This window comes from Oryzias melastigma, linkage group LG21 (genome assembly GCF_002922805.2).
Source record: "Oryzias melastigma strain HK-1 linkage group LG21, ASM292280v2, whole genome shotgun sequence".
Lineage (NCBI taxonomy): Eukaryota > Metazoa > Chordata > Actinopteri > Beloniformes > Adrianichthyidae > Oryzias > Oryzias melastigma.
This window is the reverse complement of record NC_050532.1, coordinates 21,192,594-21,219,577: the sequence shown is the minus strand read 5'-3', so window position 1 is coordinate 21,219,577 and position 26,984 is coordinate 21,192,594. Positions and strand designations below refer to the sequence as shown.

Here is a 26,984-nt window from a genome sequence, read left to right as displayed (position 1 = left end):
TTTTTTTTTTTTTTTTAACAAACTGCTAAGCCTTTTCAGCTGCTTCCTTTGATGCTTCATATGGAAATGGAGCGGAATAAATAAACCACTTAAGAAAACAAAACATATAAACTCATATTTCCTCACGAGTCCCCTTGGGTCTTGTGGTAGAGAGAAATATTAAACTGCGGCTCTGTGGGAGTAGATTAATATACTGTGCAGATGCACGTTAGCTAAACCGATTAGTGTGTTTTGTACTTTGAAACATTCTAAATGATATATGTGTAATTTATTCAGATGTTATGTAATCTGTGTCCATTACTGATCGTTTTCTTGATTTGACTCTAAAATGTCACCAGTACCTGGCAGAGTTGAAGGAGACGGAACCGCTGGTACTGACTCAGACGCCTCTTTTCCTTCTCTGGGATGTCAGTGGGATAATCTGGCAGTCGACTCAACTCCGATCAAGCTCAGAACTGTACTGCTGCTTCTCATGTTTCCAAAAAGTATATTACTCATACTGTGTTGGTGCACTAAGAGCTTTCCTCTGCTCGCCTGTTTCCTGTCATCCCCCTGAAACAAGCCTCCTCGCCGTTTCAGCCATCTCCAGTCTCTATTCTCTCCACACGCTCCTGTCTTTTCTGTTTGCCTCGTGGTTCTCTGCATCTTTTCAGGCAGGATTTAAGCAGCTATGCGAAAACTTCAAAGTGCCCATCGATTTGTTTAGAAAAGACAATGACATACCGAACCCTGCAGACCTTACTCTATTCCGTCCCTTTTTTCTACACATAAATGAGTGAAATCATTTCCATCGTAACACATACACCAGACACACGCGGACACAAAGCTGCAAACAGGATTAAACCAACTGGAAGGGGGTTAAACACTAATCCAATCATTCACGGCCAGTGTCTTATTCTCAACGGCGGCGAGGCCACTCGCGCTCCAGCCTCACGTCACCCGTGATAATTATACACCTGAAGAGGTGGTGGGATAAAACCGCTGCAGGGTGGGAGTAATAAAGGAGGAAACTCTCAGCAGTGCTGGCATCTTCCAAAGTGGAGATTTGAGCGATCCATCACCAACACTCCTGGTGTCTGAACTCTTACATAAACTCCTCTGATCCACAGCGTTTCAGGGGGATTCTCGTTTAATATGCAGCTTTTTAACGTTTTCACCAAACATCCTCCTTTGAGAGGTCAATCACCAAAAAAAAAAAAAAAAAAAAATGTGAACCAGCATCCATTGACTAAAAATGAGTTATTTATTTACCCTTATCTATATTCAGTTGTTAATTACATCGTAATTAGATCGTCTTTCAGCAAAGCTAATAGAAACTGATGATTTTTTATTTATTACAACAAGGTAATCGTAATAACTGGCTTCAATTGTGCTCATTTAGCTTTGAAGAGTAAACAAATGTCACTAAAAGCAGCGTTCAGTAAAGGGTCGGTCAGTCAAACAGAGAGCCCGGTGATTTAACAGCTATCATGCAGACTGCTACACTGAATTCCCTCATTAAAGTGTTCTTCTTTTGTGTGGGTGTGATTTTTACAAACATTTTATTATAATATCTGAATTTAGAGGGATGTTTACAGTGGAAATATGGAGGAAAACATTTTCTAATCTTCTGGTTTGAGGCTAAGAGGGCACAGAAGTTGAGTTAGTTTGTAACAGCTGAGGTTTGGAAACAATTAGACTTAAATAAAAAGTTTAAATCATAGAACATGTTTAAATTTGACCTTTTTTCCCTAAATTCTTTTGGCCAGGTTGTATTTTTATTACTTTTTCCATTTTTATTTTTTTAAATTTCAAGACCAAATTAAATGGAAATTGCGTTTAACATGTTCTTGTAGCACTTTTTTCAAGATGGCGGACATATGTGATAGAATTTAAGATCAAAACTGAGTTTCTGAGTATTTCTTCATTCAAATTGTGATGATCAGGAGCAGAAAAAAAACTGCTGTTTGAAAAAATCTTTGAATTGCTGACATAGCTCCAACATTTTTTTTGCTACGCTGTTAGCTTAGTGTCTGTAAGCTAGCAGGAGAGAGTGTAAACAAAGGGCTGATGGGAAATTAGCAGAGCTGACAACCGGATCAAACCTGAATGAACTACAGAAAATATATCCTAAATAAAATTAAAAAAAACAAAAACAAATTAAACCTAATTAAAAGACAACTGGGAATGATTTTACAATAGATAAAAATATAGTTTAACTAGTTAAATTTACATAAATGGGTTTAGGTTAGGGCTGCACGGTGGTGCAGTGGTTAGCGCTCTTGCCTCACAGCGAGAAGGCCCCGGTTCGAATCCCGGCTGGGACCTTTCTGTGTGGAGTTTGCATGTTCTCCCCGTGCATGCGTGGGTTTTCACCGGGGACTCCGGCTTCCTCCCACCGTCCAAAAACATGCTTCATAGGTTCATTGGTGACTCTAAATTGCCCCTAGGTGTGAATGTGAGAGTGAATGGGTGTGTGATTGAGGCCCTGCGACAGACTGGCGACCTGTCCAGGGTGTACCCCGCCTTCGCCCTTCAGTAGCTGGGATAGGCTCCGGCACCCCGCGACCCTGAAAGGGAAGCAGCGGTCAAGAAGATGGATGGATGGATGGGTTTAGGTTGTGCTTTAATACATAAAAAACACTAAAAATCTATATTTTGTGTTTTAAATCATTACATGTCACAATATTCAATTAAAACAGACACATATATTTTTACATAAACAAAGAAAACCCTGCATTACATGCACTTAAATCCCTTTCTGTCATATGTTTGCTCTTCTCGTGCTTTTTTGAAATACTGCTTTATTTATTGTAATCATTTGTTCGCTGCCAAAGTGTTTACATCTCTGTAAAGCACTTTCTATTGTATGATAAGTCCTACACATAAAAACGACCTTTATTGTTCAAGTAAGGCTTATTTTATCCAAATTAAGTTAAAATATGAAGCTTAAAGTTTAAAAGGAATAAAAAATTCTCGTTGTCTTATAATTTGCCGTTGTATTTAATAAAAATAAGTTAAAATGTATCTGAAGCTAACCAAGTAAAAGTGGAATACCGAAAATATTTTTATTTATTAGTTTCTCAGAGACAAAGCACAGTAATTAACATGTACAGATGTGAACATGATAGTTATGGCTAACAATACTGAGGCGTTTACTCATTTTCTGTTGTAAACTTGGTGTTAAAGTCCCTCTCTGATCATCTTTTGATTTAAGCGTCTCGATTATGATTCCGCCATTTTTAGTCCAAACGGGGGGAAAAAAACGTTTTCTTGTAGCAGTTCATGACAAATTTATCTCTGAGTTCAGTTTTGGATGGATATTGGCAAGGTGTAAGCCTGCCCAAAATTCCCATCATCCCTTTATTTATTTATTTATTTTTTCATTCTGCCAAAATGTCACCACGCGGCGACCTAAATACCAGTTTTTCAGCAAAATTGGCCAGTCGCATTTTCACAATTTTTACTTTTTTAGGAAAAAGTACAACTCAAGCAGTGATTGGATCATTTTTTTGCAGTTTTAAGTTTAATTTTCCTTATATATGTCCTCCATCATTAGAAAAAGAGAAGTTAAACAGACCAAAACACCATTTTCATTTGTCTTTGATATAATGCAGCTCATAATTCCCATAAACCAAAGTGATATTCAGATTAACTGGTATGAAGGAACGTGTGCAAAACACCCCTGAATAAAAATCATTAAGCTGGAGAGAATCTGAAAATAAGTTCTAAACTGTGAGTCAAAACCCAAGTTTCTGAACCTGTGTCCTCCCCGTCTCCTGAGACAGTCAAACCTCTGCATCTGATCTGAAATCAGGCCTCTGCAAGCATCCGCTGCGCAGCAGGAGGGGAAAAAGGAGAACTTACATGAAAGTCAGACACAGATTTACCTCCAGGGAATCAAAAGCTGCTAAAAAGCGTGAACATGGAGAATATATTAATGTCCTGCCAATCTGAGTTCCAGCTAGAGTTTACTGAACACTTTAGCGTCTCTTCCTGAGTACCTGTACGCAGCAGCTAACTGCCCCCCACCAACCCCCAAAAAGGCACTTCATCTTTTTTCCTTGCAGGCGTTTGAACTCCTTCACATCCTTCCCAGAGAGAACAAGAGAGGAAAACTGGAATTCCAGAAGAGAAAAAATGAGTGAAATATGGTTAAAAAAATAAATAAATAAGTAAAACTCCCTCTATTTCTTACAATAGCCTCATAAAAAATGCAGGAGTTCTGTTTTCTAAAAAAAGATTTGCCTCTCGTGATGCTTTATGAGCTTTATCCGTCTTGACAGAAGTGTTTTTGACACACAAGAGAAACTTCCTTCGTTGTCTTTGAGGGAGACAGACATCACGCCGCTCTAATGTAAACCATGAAAGGAGCCCTCGTCACTCGTTCCTCTCTAGAACGTCTTCTCGGGCTCCAGACAGAATCAAGCTTTGCAATTGAAGCTGCACTCTCCTTTCTCCAGTCCTCGGCATTCCCGCAGCGATAATCACCATCTGCGTCAGAATGTAGAAATCAGTGCAGCAGGGCTGTTATTAACAAACTCCGACCCTTTTTCCAACTCCTCATCGAACCCCATCCTGCCCGTCTAATTTATTAATCTTTAAAGCTAAATTTGGCCCTTCGTCTGAACTGCTGAGCAAAGCCTGGCTCTGACAGTACCGATGCCTGCAGGCTCCGGGTCGGGGGACAGGTGCGACGACGGGTCGTGCAGCAGACGCATAAAAGGCTGCGTGTTTTCCATTAGCAGCCGGTAAGACAGGCGGGCCGGTCACTCCGGCAGCTGACAAACACAGCAACTGCCCATTACACCCACGCCGCTCTAATCACAGCAACAGAGACGCGGACGCGCCCAGAATAACGGTCCCTCCACATCGCCTCTGCATATCTTTGAGGAATGTAAATGAAGTCGGTCAGATATTAAGTGATTCTCAGATAAGAGCAGATATGCATGGAGGTCCCTGAGGGAGGGGGTCGGGGTGGGGGGGCATCAGAAGTGCATTTTTAATACATTAATGCATTCTCTCTCCATCTCAAGCCCAAGTTCACTTCCAACACGTTGATGTTTCATGTCACTTTACACTTTGGCTGTTCCTTTTCAGTCAAGGAACTGAGGGAAATGAGGCAACTTGGGATCTCTGGTCAAAAATGAAAATATGTGTGCATTATTTATGTAGGGAAATTTTGATTTGGCGATGCTTATATCGATTTAAAATGATGACAAGACCATATTTAATTAATTAATTACGAGTGTCCTTCGTTGTTGTTTTCCACCTATAACCCCGACCGCTAGCTGGCTAAGCAGCTTGTGGATCGTCACTCAGGATTCAATTCCATTCATGAATCAAGCCAAACAATTCAGCAATCGAACAACGATTCTTACTTTTTAATATAATGTTTGTTGCTATGTGTATGTCTATTTACTGGATGTATATAAAAAAAAAAAATTTACAGAATTATTTAGATCAGGAGAAGAGCAAAACGGATAAAAACACAAAGATTTAGATAGAAAGAAATAGTGTTTGTCATTTTTTTACTTTTTTTATGGTCAACCTTCTGATTAAGTTACATAAAGTGCAAAAAAGCTCTTACTAGTTTTACTTTGAAAATCCAAATCTTCACCGACACAAAGATTAGTTTACTTCTGGTGATAGTAGCGCTGCTCTTTCGGCTTTGTTTCAGTCATAAACTTAAAACCAAACATTATTCTGCCTTTCAGAGCAAAAAAATAAATCATCCCTAGATAATATTTTACAACATTCTACCATATTTATAAAGATCGCTAATCAGTGATTTTGGATGTTGCAAATATTCCCAGATCGTGAATATCTGAGCACCCAGATACTCATTACAGCCCTTTGAACTATTTTGGAATTTAGCTAATATTTCAGCTACATGCTAACTCTTTTGGCTAATTTGGGATTTGTAAAGTTCTTAGGCTTAATTGGAGTTCAGTTAATATTTCAGCTGCATGGTAGCTATTTTGACTAATTTGGGCTTTTTTGTTTTTTAGGCTATTTTGGAGTTTAGCGAATATTTCAGCTGCATGCTAACTGTTATGGCTAATTTAAACCTTTTTTAGGTTTTTAGGCTGTTTTGGAGTTTAGCTAATATTTCAGCTATATGGTAGCTGTTTTGGCTAATTTTGTATTAATTCAATTGTTTAGGCTATTTTGGAGTTTAGTAAATATTTCAGTTACATGCTAGCTGCTTTCGGCTAATTTAGGATTTGTTTTAATTGTTTTTAGGCTAATTTGGAGTTTTGCTAATATTTTAGTTACATGTTTGCCGTTTTAGCTAACTTAAGCTCTTTTTTAGTTTTTTTTTAGCCAGTTTTGGAATTTAGCTAATTATTTAGTTATGTGTTAGCTGTTTTGTCTAATTTATGATTTTTTTCAGTTTTTTAGGCTAATTGGGAGCTTAGCTAATATTTCAGCTACATGCTATGTGTTTTGGCTAACTTTTTTTGCTATTTTTTTTTATTATCTTTGTAGGCTAATTTGGCATTTAACTAATATTTTAGTTGTATATCAACTTCAGCATTTTAGCTATCACTTTCAGCATCTTCAACTATCACTAATATTTAGCTTACAGCATTCAAACTAGCATTTTTGCAGATGATGCTAGTGTGAGTATATCTAGTTAGTTTAAAGCTAATGATGGTTAAGATGTTTTCTTTACATCCAGTTTGCGCATGACCCGATTAGTCGACTTAAAATAATCGTTTGTGGCGGTCTTAGTCACATGCCTGATGCGATTGCCGCTTTAAACTTTCGTATCTTCACTCTGCTGCTCCCTCACTGCCGTTGCCATGTTCATCGTTATGTACTATAGGATAAAACATGCTCTGCTCTTGAGATGTGCCATAATGAGGAGAGCAGACCTCGAGAGACAGCCAGCATCTGAGAAGATTGTTTTGATCAGCAAAAAGAAAACATTGTTTTTCATTGCATTTTTTATATTTGTTGTCAATAAAACTTCCTGGCAGAAAAGGGTTTTGATGATCGCTGCATATCAGTAATAAAAGTCAGATGAAGGCAATGTTCTTGTATAGACTGAGGCCACATTGTTTCATATCTGATTCATTCACAAGGAGAACTTTTTTGAAAAACTTTCAGCGATCTCCATCATCAGATTGTGGAGACATAACCTATGTTTGCTTTTGACATTCTTTGGCTACATGATTTGGAACTATATCTACCAAAACATGAATCGCTAGTTTGGCATCGGAAGAAAACAATTAGCAGTTCAGGCCTGTAGATTTGTAATATTGACAGGATTCAAGAACTGCTGTGAGTGATAAAGAATACTTTTTACATTTTTTCTTAATTGGGTAAACCCGTATGATTACTGTAGCACGTTTACATGAAGGTTAGAATGTTACTGTTCTTAACAGAATGAAGCACAAAGTGGCTTTAACTGATAGATTTTTTTGGAAAAAAAAACTTTATATGACAACAAATGGTGACTATGTAGCATTAACTACATATGAGAAATGAACTGAGTGACCCCCTCCCTGTCACATTCAAAATAGGAAGTACCGGCTGGTTCAGAGAAGCCAAAATTTCATAGACTTCCATTGAGAAACAGCTATGACTCAGTCATTCTGCTTGTCAGATTAACCATCACTGCTCTGGTTCCTCTTTTTTTAATGTTCTTGCAAATCCTAATTTTTTTCATCATATTTTTTTTTTGTCTGTAGTACAAGTTATAAACTGGCCAATCAGATTCTTCAATAAATGTATGCAGTGTGACGATTTTGGCCAATCAGGAGTCAGCTTTCAAGCAGCATGTGGACTTCTAACAAGCTCACTCCTGATTGGCCAGAGTAATTGCTTTAGAAATATCGACTCAGCCCAATCCCTGCTTACTGACAACGTCTGGCTCCAACATGGCGGTGTTCATACTGCAAAAAAATGGCGACTAGATTGACTTCATTTTGTTGGAACCAGAAGTTAGCTACTGACTTGGTCCAGTTATCTTTTACAGTCAATAATAATACTGAGGCTGTCAACAATCAGTCGTTTAGACAATGATTTAGTGCAGAAACCCTATAACGGGTGTCAACCTCATTTTAGTTTAGGGGCCACAATCAACCCATTTGATCTCAAGTGGGCCGGACCAGCAACATAAAAGCAAAATAACCTTTGTTCAACTTGTTATCTGTAGTTTTGATTTTGTTTTGTTTTTTTTCTCAGTTTTAAAAAAATGCCTCAAACAACCTAGCAGCCTAATTACTTATTACTTTATCTATTATAATCATTTCTTGATCTCTTTTTATGAAAGTCTTGAGTTTCCTTTGATCCCCCTAGTGGCAGAATTGTGTATTGCGGTCACTTCTTTAAAGAAGCTAGAAATGTATTTTTTTCCCCAACATCCTTATATTTTTTTTTCTCGTCATGTCTGGGCTGAAATAAACCATCTGGCGGGTCAAATGGAGCCTGTGGGCCGTATGTTTGACACCCCGACCCTGTAACTTGTGAGCCAATTATGGTTTTTTTGTGTTAGCATATATCTTACCTGAGACCCTAAACGTTTTTATCTTTTATAAGGTGAAATTTAAATTAATAAACTCCACAGGTACATTTTCAATTTCTGAAAACGAGCGTTAGCAGTACCATACATACTCCCCGCACTNNNTCAAGTGGTCTCCAAGCAGAGCAGGAACAGAAGATCGAAGGCAAACTTCTATTTTTGTGTCCGTAAAATGACTCACTGGTTTTTATCCCCTCAACAGATGTCAAAGATGAGTGTACTCAGAGCCATTCACGTGTTTTATCAAAGGCAAAGCACCACAGGAAAAATGTAGATGATGCCAGGAAAGTGCTTTTCTAAAATCCCTTAAAAAAAAAAAAACAAAAGAAATATTTCTCAGCAAAGCCGAATCATAAAAAAAGGTCATACTAGCTTGTTTGCCAATTCCAGGCCTCCAATATGTCTGTGACCTGGAGCTCCTGCAGGGAATCACACCTGGGTCATGCTCTCACTGTGCTAACCAGTCCTAATTTACTGCACCCCTGGGTCACAACAGTCACAACCCCACCCGCACTGTTGCTCATAACAGCTGGTTAGACCAGGATGGAAACCCCCCACTGCTTCCAGGGTCTCTTCACACTCCTGCATTCTGCTGTTGCTCATTACTGTAAGCGAGAATCTCCAATAGTCATCAAAGGAGCCAAGCACACTTAGCAGAATGTTCTTTTTTTATCGTTCTGGATTGTATTTCTCGTCTTTGTCTTGCTAGATGCATTTGTCGATTGTGTCAACAGCACAGAGCAGATCATAATCTACCCGTCTGTGGAGAACAGCTGCCTCTTCATCCTCCCTCCTACACCCTCAGCTGCTTCGCCTTCCTGTTTGACCACTTTGATAAAGGAGCTTTAGCCACAGTTTTGATCAGCACACAACGATTCCTCTCATTCTTGTACGCCACATGATCCAGCACACATTTTGGATCAGCACTCTCTATGGGGGGAGCGGAAAAGCGCTCATCTCGCGTAGGCACCATTTATCGAGCGCTACAAGTTGTTTTATCGCCCTGTCCTTCAACGTTAAGAGGAGGTCGCGTAAACAAGCTCAGTTTGGAATGTGACTCTGCTGCTCGGCTTTGCAGCACTGCAGCAGAAGTCAACAGTGGAGAGCTGAGGCTGTACCCTGTCCTCAAACACAGCACATCTTAGGAAGCATCTCCACATATACATTTAATTAAAACCTAAAAAGAGTGTGTCAAGACAGCTTCCTCCCAACCAGACTGGGAATGAATAATTCAGAAGGATAGAAACCATCAGGAAAAAGAAGTGCTGCTGCCCCTGTAGCTGCAGTATGTGTCAGAAATCACCGTATGTGCATTATACCTCCTAAAAGCTGGAACTTTCCCTTTTCATAAAGCTTATAGTAAAAGTTGACCCTGAGCCACGAGTTTTTGATTAACCTGCTATAGACCTGAAGGCTGTTCTAAGACGCAATGAGTTTTTTCTCATTTTCTTTTATGTCTTTCTTCTTTCAAACCAATAAATTTGCTATTGCTTGAGTTGTGTCGTCTAACAGATGTCTCAGGGCTTTTGTCTTTGTCCTGTGCTAGCCGACGCTGGTTTCCAAGTCTGGTTTCTTCCATTGACTGTATCTGAGAACTCGATTGGGCGAATGTGACATCTTCCACAGAAAATGACTGAATGCCAACGAAATCTAGTCAATTCAGTAAACAAACCACAAGAAACAGTGTTGATGTCCTTTCATATAGTGTTCCTTGCACTAGGCAAGTTTAATTGTACAGCAAATTTCATGTACACAGACAATTCAAAGTGGTTTACATAAAACATTAACATGTTATGTAATCTTTTACCTGTATTATCCTCTTTCTGAGGCTCTGACCATTTTATTTCATCTGAATATCGCTCCATTGTGACATTTATTATGACATGCGTTGCTACATCTTGGCCAAGTCGCCCTTGATCTCAATGAGTCTTTTATCTGGTTAAATAAAGGCAATGAATCAATCATTTTTTCGCAGCATTGATACTGCCATGTTGGAGTTAAATAACGACAGTAAGTAGCGATTGGTCCAAATCGGTCTGTGTCATTGTTTCTATGGTAACCACTCTCGCCATTCAATCAAACTTAGGAGAATCTCTCAATGTACATACACACCGGCCACGTAGACTCGCATTTAAGCCTCTACTTTCAATGAAAAGTCTATGAGAACGCACAACAACCCAAATTTCAGCCGTTTGCGTCTAGACCTCTTGTGTTCTGGTTGCGGGCTCCATGTACAAAATGGGCGATCATTGATGCCGCACTGGAAATTCAACCAACTGAACGATTGTTCCCAATCAGGGACTCGGATTTGTAGTGATGTGTGGGTAGCGTCCTTTACATAACATGAAAGTACCAATCATTGAGAAACTAATAATTGTAGTTTGTGTCCGGCTGGAATTCTATGACACCAAGACGTACAGTACAGGCCAAAATTTTGGACACACCTTCCTATTCAATGGGGTTTTCCATTTTCATGACTATTTACATCGTAGATTCTCACCGAGGGCTCTTTGAACAATGAAGATGGAGTGCTATGGCAGATGACCTGGCCTCCTCAGTCAGAGGACCTGAACCCCACTGAGATGTTTTGGGGTGAGCTGGACTGCAGAGTGAAGGCAAAGGGGCAGATAAGTGCTAAACACCTCTGGGAACTCCTTCAAGATTGTTGGAAAACCATTTCAGGTCACTACCTCTTGAAACTCATCAAGAGGATGCCAAGAATGTGCAAAGCAGTAATCAGGGCAAAGGGTTGTTATTTTGAAGACACTAGAATATCAGACATGGTTTCAGTAATATCAGATGTTTTGGTTTAGTACGTAACTCCACACATTGAATGAGAAGGTCTGGCCTGGACTGAACAACGCTATGAAAGTCAAAGCCTGGAGCAAGATTTATGGGATTTGCACCAGGATGTCACATCAAGCCTAATCCTACTGTAGATGGCTATTAAAAAACAAAAGAAGACAAAGCCCTTTCCTTGCTACTACCTCCTTGTCCGGTGTGAACACCACCAGCTGAATGACTGTTGATCAAACCGCATATGGCGCATTCTTGAACATGCGACCAGTCGTGTGGGTCATCTTGACCCCACAAGACAGCACACTGAACTTTTTTCTTTCAAGGATTTTTCCTCTTCTCTGATGTCCGTGGCAGACATGAAATCCTGTCCACTTTTGTCACAGGAAGGATGACACATCAATATAAGGGGCGGGTCATCTGGACCCCATAGATAGATGTGGACTAACAGGCACCACTACTTTAACTGAGATATCTGATTGGCCAATTTGTAATTTGAATAACTTACACTACAAACATAATTAAAGCAATTAGGATTGAGAAGAACTGTTTGAAAAAAAGGAAAAGAGCAAGAATAGTTATGCTGACTAATATAATTACTGAATAATAGCTGCTTATTTCTCAATAGAAGTCAGGATTTGGTCTCAGAACCAGTGAGTACTTGGAGGGAGGGGTTACTCAATCCAGTTACATTCACAGTCAATGGTTACATCCTATATTTTCTTTTAAAATAGCTGAATACAGGACTTTACACTGGTTTTTATGCCACCTGATAGTCACTTATAGACTATAAATAAAAAAACGTGTTTTATTGAAATGATCTACGCCAAATTGGATTATAAAAATCTACTGTTTTTGTTCGTTTTGGCGATTTATTGCATTCTTTGTGTACCCCTCGAGGACTGTTACGGAAAACTCAATTGAACAGTTTGTTTTATGCATCTAGTACTTTTCCATTGACTTTAGTAGTGGGGCAGGCAACAGATTGATGGACACATAGAAAAACATATCCAGTTCATTAAGTGCACCCCTCCCATAAAGTCCATTAACCCTGCGAGGACACCTGCTACCCCACTAACCTCCTCTTCCTAACCCCCTCCAGCCAGCTACCACCCCCTCCACCAAGTCCCCCATCCCCCACACCGTCTGAATCACAAAGCTCTCCAACATGCCCTAGACAAAACTTTCCAGACCACACAAAAGGCAAGAGAAAACTAGATCTGAGCACGTTTTATCCTCCTGAACGCTCAGAGAAAGTGACACACAGCTATCTTCACTCATTATCCATCTTTAGCTCGTGTACAATTATGCTCAACAGCTGCATCTACTTACCGTACAGTTGTTAGGTTCTGTCTGATTGGCAACTTGCTATCAGTCTCTACGTTTGTGCGTTAAGCTGCAGATTGCAAAGGGAACTAATTAAGTATTAATTAGTCTTCTTCAAACAGACTTTTTTTTTTTTTTTACCACTGTCAGTCATTTTGCCTCTCAGGCTGTCAAAGACATGCGCCAGGAAAATTTATGTATTTATGCATAGGCAATTAGACACACAAACACGCTGGCGAGCTTCTCCGCAAGGCATCAACTAAACACAGCAGCAAAGCGATCGCCTTTGTTAGGCAGACGGTTTTAAAGGGAAAATGACATTGAACGCTGATACCGACACCGAGTGAGGTGTGCGGAACGTGAACACCAGGCTGTGTCACTGCATCGGCGGAGTGCGTGTGGGGAGCGGTCGCCATAGTTACAGCGCCTGGTGTGCATCCCACTAGTGTGGGATCTGCTCGGGTGGAGGATCAAGCAGGGAGCAGGGGAGCGTAGCGGCGTGGAAGGAGAGCACTGTGGGTGTTTGTGTCTGAGCCGAGGAGTGGAGTGGAGTCCGCTCCTCAACACGGGAGGCGAGGGAGGAGGAGGAGGAGCAGGCAGATTCCCACAGGAAGGAGAGCTTTGGCGTCATCCTTTACCTTTGTAAGATACTAAAAACATTTTTATGAGGGGATGGATCACACTTTGGATCAGTTTTTAATTAGTTTTCCTTGAGGACAAAAGTGAGACGTTTACGGCATTGTTTTTTTTTTTTTTAAAGGGGGGGATGGAAGTCACAATAGAGGAGGAGGAGGAGGAGGCAGCTGGAGTGCTTTTAAGTGTGCAAGTCAGGCGGAGACAAGTCTATGGCGGAGACCCATGCGGCTCAGCCCAAAGCAACAGACTGGTTTGGGGTTGTTGGTGCAAAACAAGAGATAAAAATCTACAGGACTGACAGCGGACAGGAGAAGAAAAACAGAAGCTGCATCTGCTCTGACTTCCAGATGTTTCCACTGACGGAAGCAGGAACTCTCTGCAGTGTACACTGGAATCCTAAAGACACATTTTTAAACAAACAGTTTGGATTATTCAATTATTTAAAATATATTTAGTGATTTTCTTAGACCAAAGGTCTACAACCTTCAACTCTGAAAGAGACACTTGGGTTGATTTCTCAATGGACACAACCCAGTAGGAGCCACAAAGTCTAACTTCAACTTAAAAAACAAAAAAATGAGACAGATTTGTTTTTATGCTAGTGTTACTACTATAATAAACATAGATGAACTGTTGAATAAAACACAAACATTAAAAAAAATTGCCTTTTTTTAACTTTTGACAGAAGTTCCTTTCAAAATAAAAGACACCCTGTCAGATATGATCATCTCAGTGCTGTCGTAGTAGAAATAAGGATAATGTTTAAGTAAAAATAGTTAATTTTACTGTTGTTGGTGCATCTCTGTAAATCTGAGCTCATTCCATATTTTTCACACACACTTACAATTCTTTGATTTTTTCAAAAATAGAAAATTTGCTTAGTAATAGTCCGGTGTGCCGTAATACTAGTTGTGCTTATTGATTTTCTGTAGTACAAAACAGGACGCATAAAAAATGTGTCAAAATTCGATTTGTGATACGCACCGTCCTTCAACTGTTTGTAAATGAGTTAAAGTTTGAGTTAATTTTGTTTTTCCCCCTTTACTACTTTCTCACTTTAGTGGCCCGTTAAACTGTTAATTTATTTTTTAACATTTGGAATCTTTTATATTTTTCTTTAGTAAATAAGTCACAATAAAGGGGTAAAAGAGTTGCAGGTTGTAGACCCGTCTTAGATGAACGAAGGGCTGGGCGATACACGGCCCAAAAATAAAATCATGTCAAATTCGATGTTTAATTTTAATTGATTTCTTTTTCTCCTTCCCTTTACTATTTTAAAGGTTCCCTCCAATGAAAATTGTTTTTTTTTTTTTTGGTGGTACGTAGGGGGTGTGAGGGGCTCCAAGCTCACTGGAGAGTGTGTAAATAGATGGATGATGGGAAGGGGGTTGGCTTACTCCAAAGGTCCCGCCCTCAACTCAGAGGCAAATTTCTAATGAACTGCTGCCACTCTGCAGAAGCTATGTCCTAGAAAATGACAGGGATTGTTTAATTTTGGCTAAGTTCCGCACTATGTATTAGGTGCTGAAAAAAAGTCACAAATTCCAAAAAATAAATCTTCTTGATGCAAAATTCTAATTAATCGATAAAATTGATTAAACGCCCATCCCGAGAAGATCTAGATTTATTCAAATCTGAAAGGAATTGTGGATTTCCAGCCTCTCGCCTTTATTTTGGCTGAGCCAACATTTCAGAGACAGCAGCAGCTCCGCTCAGTACTGATAATTGTCGAGCTTTTTCGAGCAGTCAGCGGCAGATAGAGGCAGCCTACATCCTGAAAAGGTTACCAGTCATCACAAAGCAAGAAAATCCCCCTTCACAGAACAACATCCCAATCACTCCTGCCTCACACCTCATCTGTTTCCACTGATCCATACTTGAGTGGCAGGAAAAGTATATTTACCGTCAAACCAGACAATCCATTCGTAACACCGACTGGAACATGTTTCCATTATGCACTTTTCAATAAACAACAATTGGGAACTTGGAGTCACGCTGACAGTTTTCTTTTTTTTTTGCTGCTTTTCCACCATTTTAATTGTTGTCAGTAGAGCCAGCAGTACCACGCTGCGGAATAAAACAAAAACACAAAAGAGATGGTGTCACTGGCAACACAAAGACAAAGGTCTGGTAGCAGTTGGGATGATGCAAACAAGCACAGAAGAGACAGCAGGCACAAAAAAATAACAAGGTGAGCAAACAGTGCAACAATCAGCAGCACAAACCGGAGAGCGTCTGATTCTGCTGACAACAATATACATCTGAGTTACGAGGGGAAGTCCAATCCTAAAGATGTAAAAATACAGAAGGAAACATCGTCTAAAACACACTTTTCAATGTCAGAAACTCGTTCCCACTGCTCCGCCGGCAACGTCCTCACCAAGAAACCCCTCTGGCTCCACCACCCAAGCTGCAATCTGTGCCTTTTCGGGTGGGGTCATTCAGCTGCCATTCTTATTTAGGACAGTGGAGAAGCTCGGGGCGTCAGGGAGCAGCACTGCAAACTCTGAATACTGAAAAGGTTTGAAACGTCTGAGTGAAAATCTCCAGCAAAGACATTTTTTTTTTTTTTTACCCGTTCCCCTCTCAACCTCCTGATAATTGGAAATGCTCATCGTAATACGAGTCTCTCAAAGCACCACCAGATGAGACAACTCTGTTACAGATTTTTAATTTCCTTTTTTATATTTCACTGTAGATTTTAGTTCTTTAATAAGTTAACACATTGTTACACTTTTTTATTGCAGAAAAAATACAGAATTGAAGCACTTCTAGGCGTTTGGGGAGAATAATTAACGCTATTCCTGATTGGATTGAAGAAGAATATTCTCCTTGCACTTAAAAAAAATGAGTTTTTAACTACTTTCATGTTCCTTAATTGAGCCAGTTATGGAGGGCTGGCTTTATTCTCTGCACATAATCCCAAATGTTGCAACTACACAGAATGTTTCTGTTTTTCATCAACAGATTTAAATAAGTTAGAATATGAGGGACCAGAAATTGTTTTTTAGAGCTGCTGCTTATGATGATTGATCAAAAATGGAGTAAATTCAATAACCAATAATCCAGATGCTGCATGATTAAAGTAACCTTTCTGGTGTAGGACTACGATTAGTTTAATGGCAACTGTCAAACATACAAGATAAATTACATTACTGATAATATCTTCCATGAAGAAATCAGTATATGTTAAAAATGATGCAGCTATTGTCTTAAAGAAAAGTAACACTCGTATACTAATGGTAATACTAAAGTATATCATGATCAAAAGTTTAAGTATAGGTTAAATATATTTAGACTTGAAGTATAATTCAAGTATACTTATCATGAACATTAAACTTGTAAAGATGATCTTTAATAAGTACTTAAAAAGTAAACTAAAAGTATACTTTCCAAAATTTTGTTTTAAAAAAGTACACTTGAGTATACATATTTTTGGTAAGGGATAACTTCCTGTGACATCACTACCGACCTGGATTAGCACTACTGCGCATGTGTCTCAGCTAGTGCTGCCACAAACAATTATTTTAAAAGTCCACTAATCACAGATTATTTTTTATGATTAGTCGACTAATCGTGCCATGCGCAAAGTGGATGTAAAATACAAATACCTGCGATAGAGCTAGCGTCAATGCCGTAAGCTGAATTTGGCCACTAAAGATGCTGAAATTGATAGGTAAAACGCTGAAGCTGATAGCTGAAAACGCTGAAGCTGATAGCTGAAGACGCTGAAGTTAATAGCTGAAGACGGTAAAGCTAATAGCTGAAGACACTGAAGCTAATACTGAAGAAGCTGACGCTGATAGCTGAAAACAGTGAAGCTGATAGCTGAAAACGTTGAAGCTGAAAACACTGAAGCTAATAGCTGAAAACGCTGAAGCTGATAGCTGAAAACGCTGAAGCTGATAGCTGAAGACTCTGAAGCTGATAGCTGAAAACGCTGAAGCTAATAGCTGAAAATGCTGAAGCTAATAGCTGAAAACACTGAAGCTAATAACTGAAGACGCTGTAGCTGATAGGTGAAAACGCTGAAGCTAATAGCCAGCTAAAATATTAGTTGAATCCCAAATTGGTATAAAAAAAAACAGAAACAAAGCCTAAGTTAGCCAAAACAGCTAGCATGGTGCTAAAATATTAGCCAAACTCCAAAATAGCCTAAAAAAAACCCCCAAAAAGTCTAAATTAGCCAAAACAGCTAGCATGTAGCGGAAATATTAGCTTAAGTCCAAAATAGCCTAAAAAGCCTTCATAAGTGCCAAAATAGTCCAAAAATAATAAAACTAATGCCATTATAACTTGAAACTTTACTACACTCCCACTCCCAACCACTAATCAACTATTAAATTAGTCATCGACTATTTTAATAGTTGGCACAGTTGTGACTAATCGACTGATCATAGCAATGATTATAAATATATTGACATGTTTTATTGTTTCTTTTGATTTTTACAATCTTTGAGCTCCACGACCAACTCTGTAATGATTCCTCTCTACCATGTAGAGACTGAACGAGTAGATAATCGGGCCGTAATAAACCTAAAGCCAGGAGTGGAAATATGCATCAGGAAATGCAGCCCTGCTAAGTATCAGAGCTGTTGCGGTCCGCATCGATTGGGTAAGTCATTCTGGAGAGGTGCTTGTCAGCCTTATGTGTAAGTACCTACAACACTGCAGACTGTGTGGAACCTTCAAACAGAACATTTGACAAGAGGAGCTATAAGCTGAGCTACATCACATAAGCCTGGAAATGATTCATATTTTTAAGTTGCATTTGTTCTAATTTTACTTGTTACTAAACTTTTAACCTTAAAGAAAATACAGAAAATGTCACTTTTTGATGTAAATATCCCATTAGTCACTATTTGTGCAAACACACTCTGAAGCTGAAGTCTGTAGCAGTGGACAGCTAATTGCAATAGCATAGTTGCAACAAAATAATGAGCAAATTGGTATGCAGGACTGTCAGGACTCCCAGCAAAAATAAAATATAAAACTCACTGAGCTTCAAATGTTTGTTTCCAAATTAGTCACAATATCTCACATTTTCTGACTCATAGGAATTAATCATTTGTTTTCCAGGATTGCTGGCAGAAAATGTGGAAAAATATAACAGATTTACTTTGCCTAAATTTTATCTAGTAAGAAACTCAAACTGTAATGCTGTGCAGGTAAATCAGTTGGTTTTAGGAGGTCACAGTGAGCAAAGCCAGAAGAAGAAACAAACCTCAACATATAAATAAAATTAAAAAAATTAAATAAAAAATTAAATACAATTAAAAATACAACAAAATAAAATTAAAAATTAAATTAAATGAAAAAATAACAAATAAATAAAATAGAATTAAAAATAACAAAAATAATTAAATAAAAAATAAAATAGAATTAAAAATACAACAAAATAAAATTAAAAAAACTTAAATTAAACTAAAAAATAAAATAAAAAATAAATAAAATAGAATAAAAAATAAAATAAAAAATAAAAGAGAATTAAAAATTACAACAAAATAAAATTAATAAAAAATTTCTGGTCCCAATGTTCCAACTCTGCTGACAAAAAAACGTTTTTTACGTACATCTTTAGTAAAGGTACATTTATTCCACATTTTATGGAATCACTTGTCTTTGCAGCAAAAAAAGGAACAATAAAACATACATCTAAATATATTTACTTTGCTTAAAAAATTAAATAAATAAATACTTTTATTGTGAAAAATAACAGAACCCTTAAAATGATGCTGATGTTAAAAACTGGTGTTAAATGGATCTCAAAGAGCCTTAAAATAAAATCTTTAAGATGTCGGCAATAACACAATATTCTAAGAAAAATAGTACAAAGCAAAACATGTTTTACAAAAATCAAATTTAGAACCGTCTTGCCCAAAGAAAATGGTTTTAATGAAATTCTAAACCATTTGCTACTGGATTTTTAAATAAAATCTGTGGGTTGATTTCCCTCTGTGCTGTTGTTTTTTTATTATTATTTGGTGCAAAAAAAAAATAAATAAATAATTAATATAAGAATTCACAACTTTACACCTTTTTTTTGCAGAAACTAATTTTTGACATTGATTTAAGAAAATAAATCTTAAAAAAATGAATCAATATGTATTTGAGTGGAGACCTTGTGAATCCAAACTACATTGATTCAAGAATGTGGCACTGATAGCCAGCTCTCCTCATAAAAAAAGCTATTTATTATTTGTTGCTTGCAGCTGAGAGGAATGGGGGTCTGTGGAGGCATCCGTTGGTCAAATTTTTAAACCTCGCCTAATGAAAATGAAAAAGAGAATTGCATGTTTTAGTGATTCTTTTAGATTTCACACAGTCATGAATTCAAGCAGATCAGTTAGCTCAAAAATATGGGAATGAAGCAAGCAGAATTAGCCCAAAGCCAGTCTGAAAGGACAGATAAACAAATGCAGGTGGTGGAATGTGCAGCTTATCTTGGAGGTTTCGCTCTGCAGTCTGAACCTGCTCTCGAACCAGCTGATAAACGGGACCGACAGAAGCTGGGCGAGAGCTCCTGTCAGCCAAGTGAGCGGGAATCAGCCAGACGTTTAGGACCTAAAGCAGTCTGCTTTGCGCATACTCGACTTTCAATTTAGCTCCATAACCTGTAATTTCATGTTTGCACCCTGCTACAAACATAAAATAAATAAATAAAAAGACAGTCCACATAGCATGACAGTCCTTTCATTGCGAGGAGGTGAGGGAAGATATCCTGTTTGTAACGGTTGTAAAGTATTCGTCCCCTAAGGCAAATCCTTTTTTTGCAGGTTTATATCGGTGCTGGTGCCACACAAAAACATGAACACACTCAACATCTGACTGCAATCTCAGCAGCATAAATAATGCCAATATCAGATTTGTCTGCCAAGAAAAAAAAATGTGCTCAAGAGGCACTTCCAGGTTGAACAATGACTGATACCGTCTCCACCTAACACAGCTGTCACAGAGCTTTATTTTTTCCATCTGTAAACAAAGTCAGGTGGAGACACGAGCGCTGCCGGGCACACGGCACATAAATCATGGAGCTGATCGCGGAGGCTCACCGGAGTACGCCTCAACAAATTACACTCTCCGGCCACTTCTGATACCAACACCTCAACGTTGGACCGACTTCTCCTTCAGAACCGCTTTAAGTGGAGCAGTAATTCAATAAGGTCTAATGCAGGGGTGTCCAACTCAGTCACACAAGGGGCCAAAACACAACGTAGGTCGTGGGCTGAACAAGATAAACATTTATTGAACACTGTACATTTTTTTTAACTTTACAATTATTATGAACTAGATATATAGCATTACCTATGAAAATGCTTAGTGTTAATCCTGTAAGCTGAATTGGCCACTGAAGACGTTAGTGCTGATAGCACAAGATGCTGAATTGATAGCTAAAAACGCTGAAGTTAATAGATGAAAATGCTGAAGTTTATAGCTGAAGAAGCTGAAGCTGATAGCTGAAATAGCTGAAAAAGCTGAAGCTGATAGCTGAAAAAGCTGAAGCTGATAGCTGAAAACGCTGAAGCTGATAGCTGTAAACGCTGAAGCTGATAGCTGAAAATGCTGAAGTTAATAGATGAAAAAGCTGAATCTGATAGCTGAAAACGCTGAAGCTGATAGCTGAAAATGCTGAAGCTGATAGCTAAAAACGCTGAAGCTGATAGTTGAAAATACTGAAGCTAATAGCTGAAAATGCTGAAGCTGATAGCTGAAAATGCTGAAGCTGATAGCTAAAAACGCTGAAGCTGATAGTTGAAAATGCTGAAGCTGATAGTTGAAAATGCTGAAGCTAATAGCTGAAAATGCTGAAGCTGATAGCTAAAAACGCTGAAGCTGATAGCTGAAAATGCTGAAGTTTATAGCTGAAAATGATGAAGCTAATAGATGAAAGTGATGAAGCTGATAGATGAAAGTTAAGAAGCTGATAAATGAAAACGCTGAAGCTGATAGATGAAAACGCTGAAGGGGATAGATGAAAACGCTGAAGGGGATAGATGAAAACGCTGAAGCTGATAGCTGAAAATGCTGAAACTGATAGCTGGAAATGCTAAAATTAATAGCTGAAAATGCAGAAGTTAATACCTGAAAAAGCTGAAGCTGATAGCTGAAAATGTTGAAGCTGATAGCTGAAAAAGCTGAAACTGATAGCTGAAAATGCTGAAGCTAATAGCTGAAAAAGCTAAAGCTGATGGCTGAAAACGCTAAACAGCTGAAAACTCCAGCTCCACGCCAACGTAGCTAACCTGTGACAATTGATGACGTCATCGAGTGGGAGTGACGTCCTGTGTTTGAAGACAATATTTTTGCATAACTTTCCATTTGGAGGGGTAAATGTAGGAGTAGGGAGAAGCCATACGGGTATGGGAAGAAGTTGGATTTGGCCGTAGAGCTTTTTTTTTCACAACACAGAAGAGACAACGGTTTGAAAACTAATTATGAAAGAGAAATTCACATTTGCAATTTGTGCCCAACTAGAACTACCATATATAACACCAAGTATTCCTTGGAGTAGAGCTGCGAAAAGAACCAGATTTGCATTACTTTGATATGTCGCATCCAACCTCTTCAAACTGTAGTATGGAGTAGTGACAGTCCAGTGTCAAGAATGTCCATTTGGTCGGTGTGCTTCATATATAACATAATTTAATTGACAGTGCGCCAAATACTCGATACTGTAGTAGATTTGTATACTAGAGTCGAGCATCTTCTGCAGTTTTGATGACCGGACATTCAGAATGAAGATCTCCCGAGCCACTAGTGCTTTTTTGAGGATTGACTGATAGGTTAATCAGTCAAAGACAAACTGAACAAAACAATCCAAGATCTGATCTGAAAAGAATTAGTTGGACACCTTGTAATTTGCTAAATAGTAGATTTTTCCACTAAAAGTAGCCAGGATAAGAACACCAAAGAAAAGGACACAAGAAAAATCCGTGTTTCAACTAGATCCATCTGGTTCCTAGACATCCAAAGACTGCAAAGTGTGATAGAAAAAAAAACACATCCTTTTCTTGGCATCCCCCTAATCCCACCACAGCCAGCTTGAACTGTTGATGCGAGTCAGTACGGATCAATGCTTTCATGTTGTTCATGCTCTGACCCCTCCATCTGCAAGTTACAACAAGAACTCCAGACTCCTCCATCACATTGAAGTTTTGGCGAGACTGTGTGAATTACAGGAAGTTTGGTGTGGTTCTCTGCTGTTGTAAACCTAAAGGTTTCTAACATCTTAGACCCGTCACCCCAGTCTTCTCTAGACATCAACATGATACTTTTATCAACACAAACGTGGATTACTGGAAACCATCCTGCAGTTTTTATGTAAAAACTCTACATTAGAGGCGCCCTTCCCCAAAAACGTGCTGGTTCTACCCATCTTTGCTGCTTCTCATTGGTGGAATACATCTATTTTCTGTAATCAGTAGTATCAGTCGAGTGAATTTCAGAAAAATACAGAAGAGTTGCACTTTAGAGCTTTTTTCATGACATTAAAAACCAGTAGATCAGTGGGTTCCGGCATTCTCAAAGTTACTTACAGTCCCAGTTTGAACTTCAGCGAGTCATCTCCATTATGCTTTTATCGCTTAATGCACAGAATTACTGCAACATTATTGCTTAACAACCCACTTTCTGTCAACTAAATTGGCCATCGGGTGTTATGGCAACACACTGCAATGCATTATGTGTTTTGACAATACAGAAGCTGCTGAATACTCTTCTTTTTCTTTTTAATTCGGGAAAAGTCTTTTCAGAGAATCTATGAACTAAAGTAAATGTCACTTTGATCTTTAATTTACAATTAAACTGTTTGGAGAAGAGGCAGGTAAATGGACAATTTATGAGAGGAAAAGAAACAATCAACCTTGTTGACACCTGCAGTGACTCCACTAAACCAATCCCACTTGTCAAACTGATTGTTGATTGTGTTGATTGATTGTGGAATAAAACTGGCCAAATGGTAAAAAAAAACAACTTGAAAAGACGTTTAAATTGAAATTGATCGTCATAGTTGGTTTTTAGGAAGATTTGATTATTGAAGAAAACACTGTAGGAGGCAGAATTTGACAAATACAGATATTTCTTTTTTTTATTTTAATTTAATAATGGTTGGAAAAAGTAAAATGGATTAAATTCTGATCATCTTGAGATCAGTTTTCAAAGCATCTTTTATTTAAGATTCCAACAATTTGAATAAATGAAGACTCTGAAATGCAATTTTAAGCTTAATTATCTTAATATACGTCACAAGAACATGTAAAAAAAACTAAATTATCATTGAAGTGGGTCTTTATACCTAAAACAATTTCGCTAAAAAAGTTACACCATCATTAATTTTTACATGATATAACAGGTTTGTCAAACTCAACCGCACAAGAGGCCAAAATCCAAAACACACCTTAGGTGGAACAGGATAAACATTTATCGAACAAACTAAATGTTCCAAACATAACTTTTTAACTTTACTATTAATAAAAACAGGTAGGAATATTATTCCGGAATAAATCAATTTAAACCTTAAATAACTTTCAATATTTTACCCTCCATAAAAATATATTTTGTCTAAATTATACAAGTTAGAAATAAGTGCAAGATAACATCGGGCCATTAATAGAAATAAGGTAAAATGATCTGGAGGGCCGGATCCGGCCCCCGGGCCTTGACTTTGACACGTGAGAGAGATATAGTACTACTTTTCCATCAAACTCATTTTGACATCAAATTGTTTATATCAAATTGTTACGTCATCACTATGGAATGTGCAGGTCAAAGGTCACCTGTCAAAATGAGTTTGATGGAAAGGTAATACTATATCTCTCTCACGTGCAATAAAATATACTCAATAAAAAGTATTTGTCATAAAAAAATAATAAAACAAAACATGATAAATTAGAGTGGTTTCTTCTATTTTCAACTGTGGTTTTTGTAACAAAATGGAAAATGCTCAAAAATTACAGAACAATTAGGAATTTGAGAACAAAAAAATTCCTTATAATGATACTGGAGGCGTGGTCTTTGGTTCACCCATTCCTGGGACATGTCAGACTTTACCCAGGTGTCAATGACACTCAGAAAAATGCAACATATTGAAAATCATGTCAATACTTTTGCTTGGGTGAAAATAGGGGCCAAAACATTGGAAACACCTTGATATTGTGTGTTTTGGTGATTCAACCATCAAGAAAATGTTACCTTTAGACTTCAGAACAAGAAGAATATATTACATTTAATTTTACCATTTATATTTTTTAGCAATGAAACGGTAATGATATTGTAGGATATACAAGATCACATTTAATAAAACTTTCTTGGAAACCTTTTTTCATCTGCTTGGATTGACTCACTTGCGTTCATGCATATGCAACAGCAAGAGCTTTTGTTATCTCCTTCACTTCTAAAAGTGTTAGATCTCCACTTCACCTGCATTTGCTTTGCTTCCACAGCCCTGAGAAAGTGAGTGAGCTGAAATCAGGAGAAGCGAGAGTGCAGGCAAGTAAATCCTCTCAGCCATAACAAACAGGGCCTCCAGTGGACCTGCCTCCTCCTCTACTCCCTCTTCTTCTCATCCTCCCTGGCCCCCCCAGCAGTGCCGTCCCATCCAGGGACGGAGGAACCATCTGGTGTTTGGGACAGCTGACATGCAGGGCGTGCTGAATGTGTGTCAGGAGGAGGCGTGCCGGTGTGAGCGCGTAAACTTGTATCTGTGGGTGAAATCCAGTGAATTGGTGATTTCACCTCACCTGTCGTCACACCTGATGAGTGACTTGTGCCTTTAGACTGAACCTAAACAACAGCAGGTCGTCTGTATGGTGAGCCTCAGGGGTTAATCTGTGCCTGGAGTCCAGATCACATTAACCTACTTCAAACACGCGCCTGGGGGGCTTTTCTTTGGGGTAGTGATGCCTCCACCACACTCACGAGGGCTGCTGCCTCCTCAACCATTCACATGTCTCACGCAGGTGACAGCAGCAGCTGTTCGTCCGCGGCATTCATCCTGCGTAAAGAGACGTTTTTCAATGACTTACCGAGCAGCGCGCAGGCGAGCAGGAGCGCACCGGTTGCCATTGTGTGCGTCGTTCCTTGCAGATGAAGAGCGGATGTCCGCAAGGGTCAGGCAAGTATGGTCAAGCAGCTGTTTTCTCCAGTCAAATCCAGAGTCTCCTTCTTCTTCTTCAACCCACCTATCTGCTTTTATGGCTGACGACGTGTGCCAGTCGCCACGGCGACCCAACCCTGCTTACTACGCATCCGACTGCGGAGGCGCCCCGCACACAGCAGCCTCCTCCTCGGGAAAAATGAGCCTGATGTGCTCAAATCTGAAGCTAGAGAGTCCGAAAGCAGAAGTGGAGCAAGTCCTGGTCCTCCTCCTTCTCCTCCTCCTCCGCTGATGGGAGCGCGCAGCCTCCTCCAGCGTCAATCTCAGCGTCTAAATCAATCTCCAGCCCGATGGGCGGGCGCTCCAGAGGAGGCAGACCAGCCGGGGGACTCGGACACAATAGGTCGGCTCGATTCACCTGAGCCGCTGCTCTCTAATTGAGGCGCGTAAAGACGTGAGGCTGCGGAGGAAGCCGTCCGCGCGCTCTCACGACCTCACACGGACACGGCGGAGCAGCTCCTCTCCGCTCCCTGTCTCTCTTTTCCAAGGTTATCTCCTCGCTTCCGTTCAGGGAAAGCGCTTTGTTACTTTGAAAACTTGAAAGCGTCCCGAGTGATCCCGCCCACCGCCCGGAAGGCCACGCCCAGAGCGCATGGGGCCGACTGTGGGAGAGGTCGAATTAGCATTTCTGGGTGAAAACAGGACAGAGAGGGATTGTTGAGGTCAACAGAATGAATCAAGGTTGAGTGGATTTCCACACAAGATCCAGCCCCCCTCCCCATTTAAAGATATCTATATGTTCATTTTAAAGTCCCACTCCAATCATTTTTATCTATTTTTCAATTGTTCCCATCTTTTATTTATGATAATGCCTAAATAAAAATAAAGTTTTCAAGAACATGCTACCTTCAGATAGTAGTTCATTAGAAATTCACCTTTGAGTTGTGGGTGTTGGTGTGAGTAAGCCTGCCCACATTTCCCATCATCCAGATGCTCATGGATCTGTTCATCTGCAAGTGGATGGGAGCGGAAAATGTGGTTATTGTGAATAGACTGTAATATTTTTTATACATTTTTGTGAATACATTTTGACCTTTTGACCCCTCACTAATGTTTTCCTGACACACCACTGCAGGTCATATGGCACTTTAGATGAACCAGTAGAATCAGACCCTACATTTGCATCTGGGTTCCAACACATTTACACAACTAGAGGGTGTAGCCAGCTGTTAAGAAAATAAAGAGTAAAAGTTTTATATATATAGGGATATATATATATATATATATATATATATATAAAATAAACACCTGCTCCAGATTATGATGATCCTCCTGTTCCCTACATCTCAGTTCTGCTACGGTCACAAATACAACTGCTATGTAATTAGCTCTTATACTCCCGCCCAATTTTTTGAAAATTATTGGCGTGGTCATCAATGTAGATGATGAGAGTTAGGCGGTGGTCAGAGGTGCAGAAAGTCCCGCTTTTTGTATACCCTCGGGCTTCTGGGCAGCTGGCGACACTTGATATGGACGGTCATCGTCCAGAGACATTTACTCATTGTCCAGTCAGAGCTGCTGCTGGCCGGCGATTCGCCCTGTGGCCGCACAGCTGTTGCC

General features: G+C 39.1%; 1 protein-coding gene across 1 annotated transcript in view; it reads right to left on the bottom strand.

Moving 5' to 3' along the window:
* The window catches only part of igsf3 (immunoglobulin superfamily, member 3), a 125,662-nt gene extending 99,657 nt beyond the window's left edge, over nt 1–26,005 (bottom strand). The window contains exon 1 of the mRNA XM_024286386.2: nt 25,294–26,005. Within this exon, the coding sequence (XP_024142154.1) occupies nt 25,294–25,333 (40 nt within the window). The 5' untranslated portion in view covers nt 25,334–26,005. The remainder of the gene's footprint in view (nt 1–25,293) is intronic.
* Between the last annotated feature and the right edge of the window lie 979 nt (nt 26,006–26,984).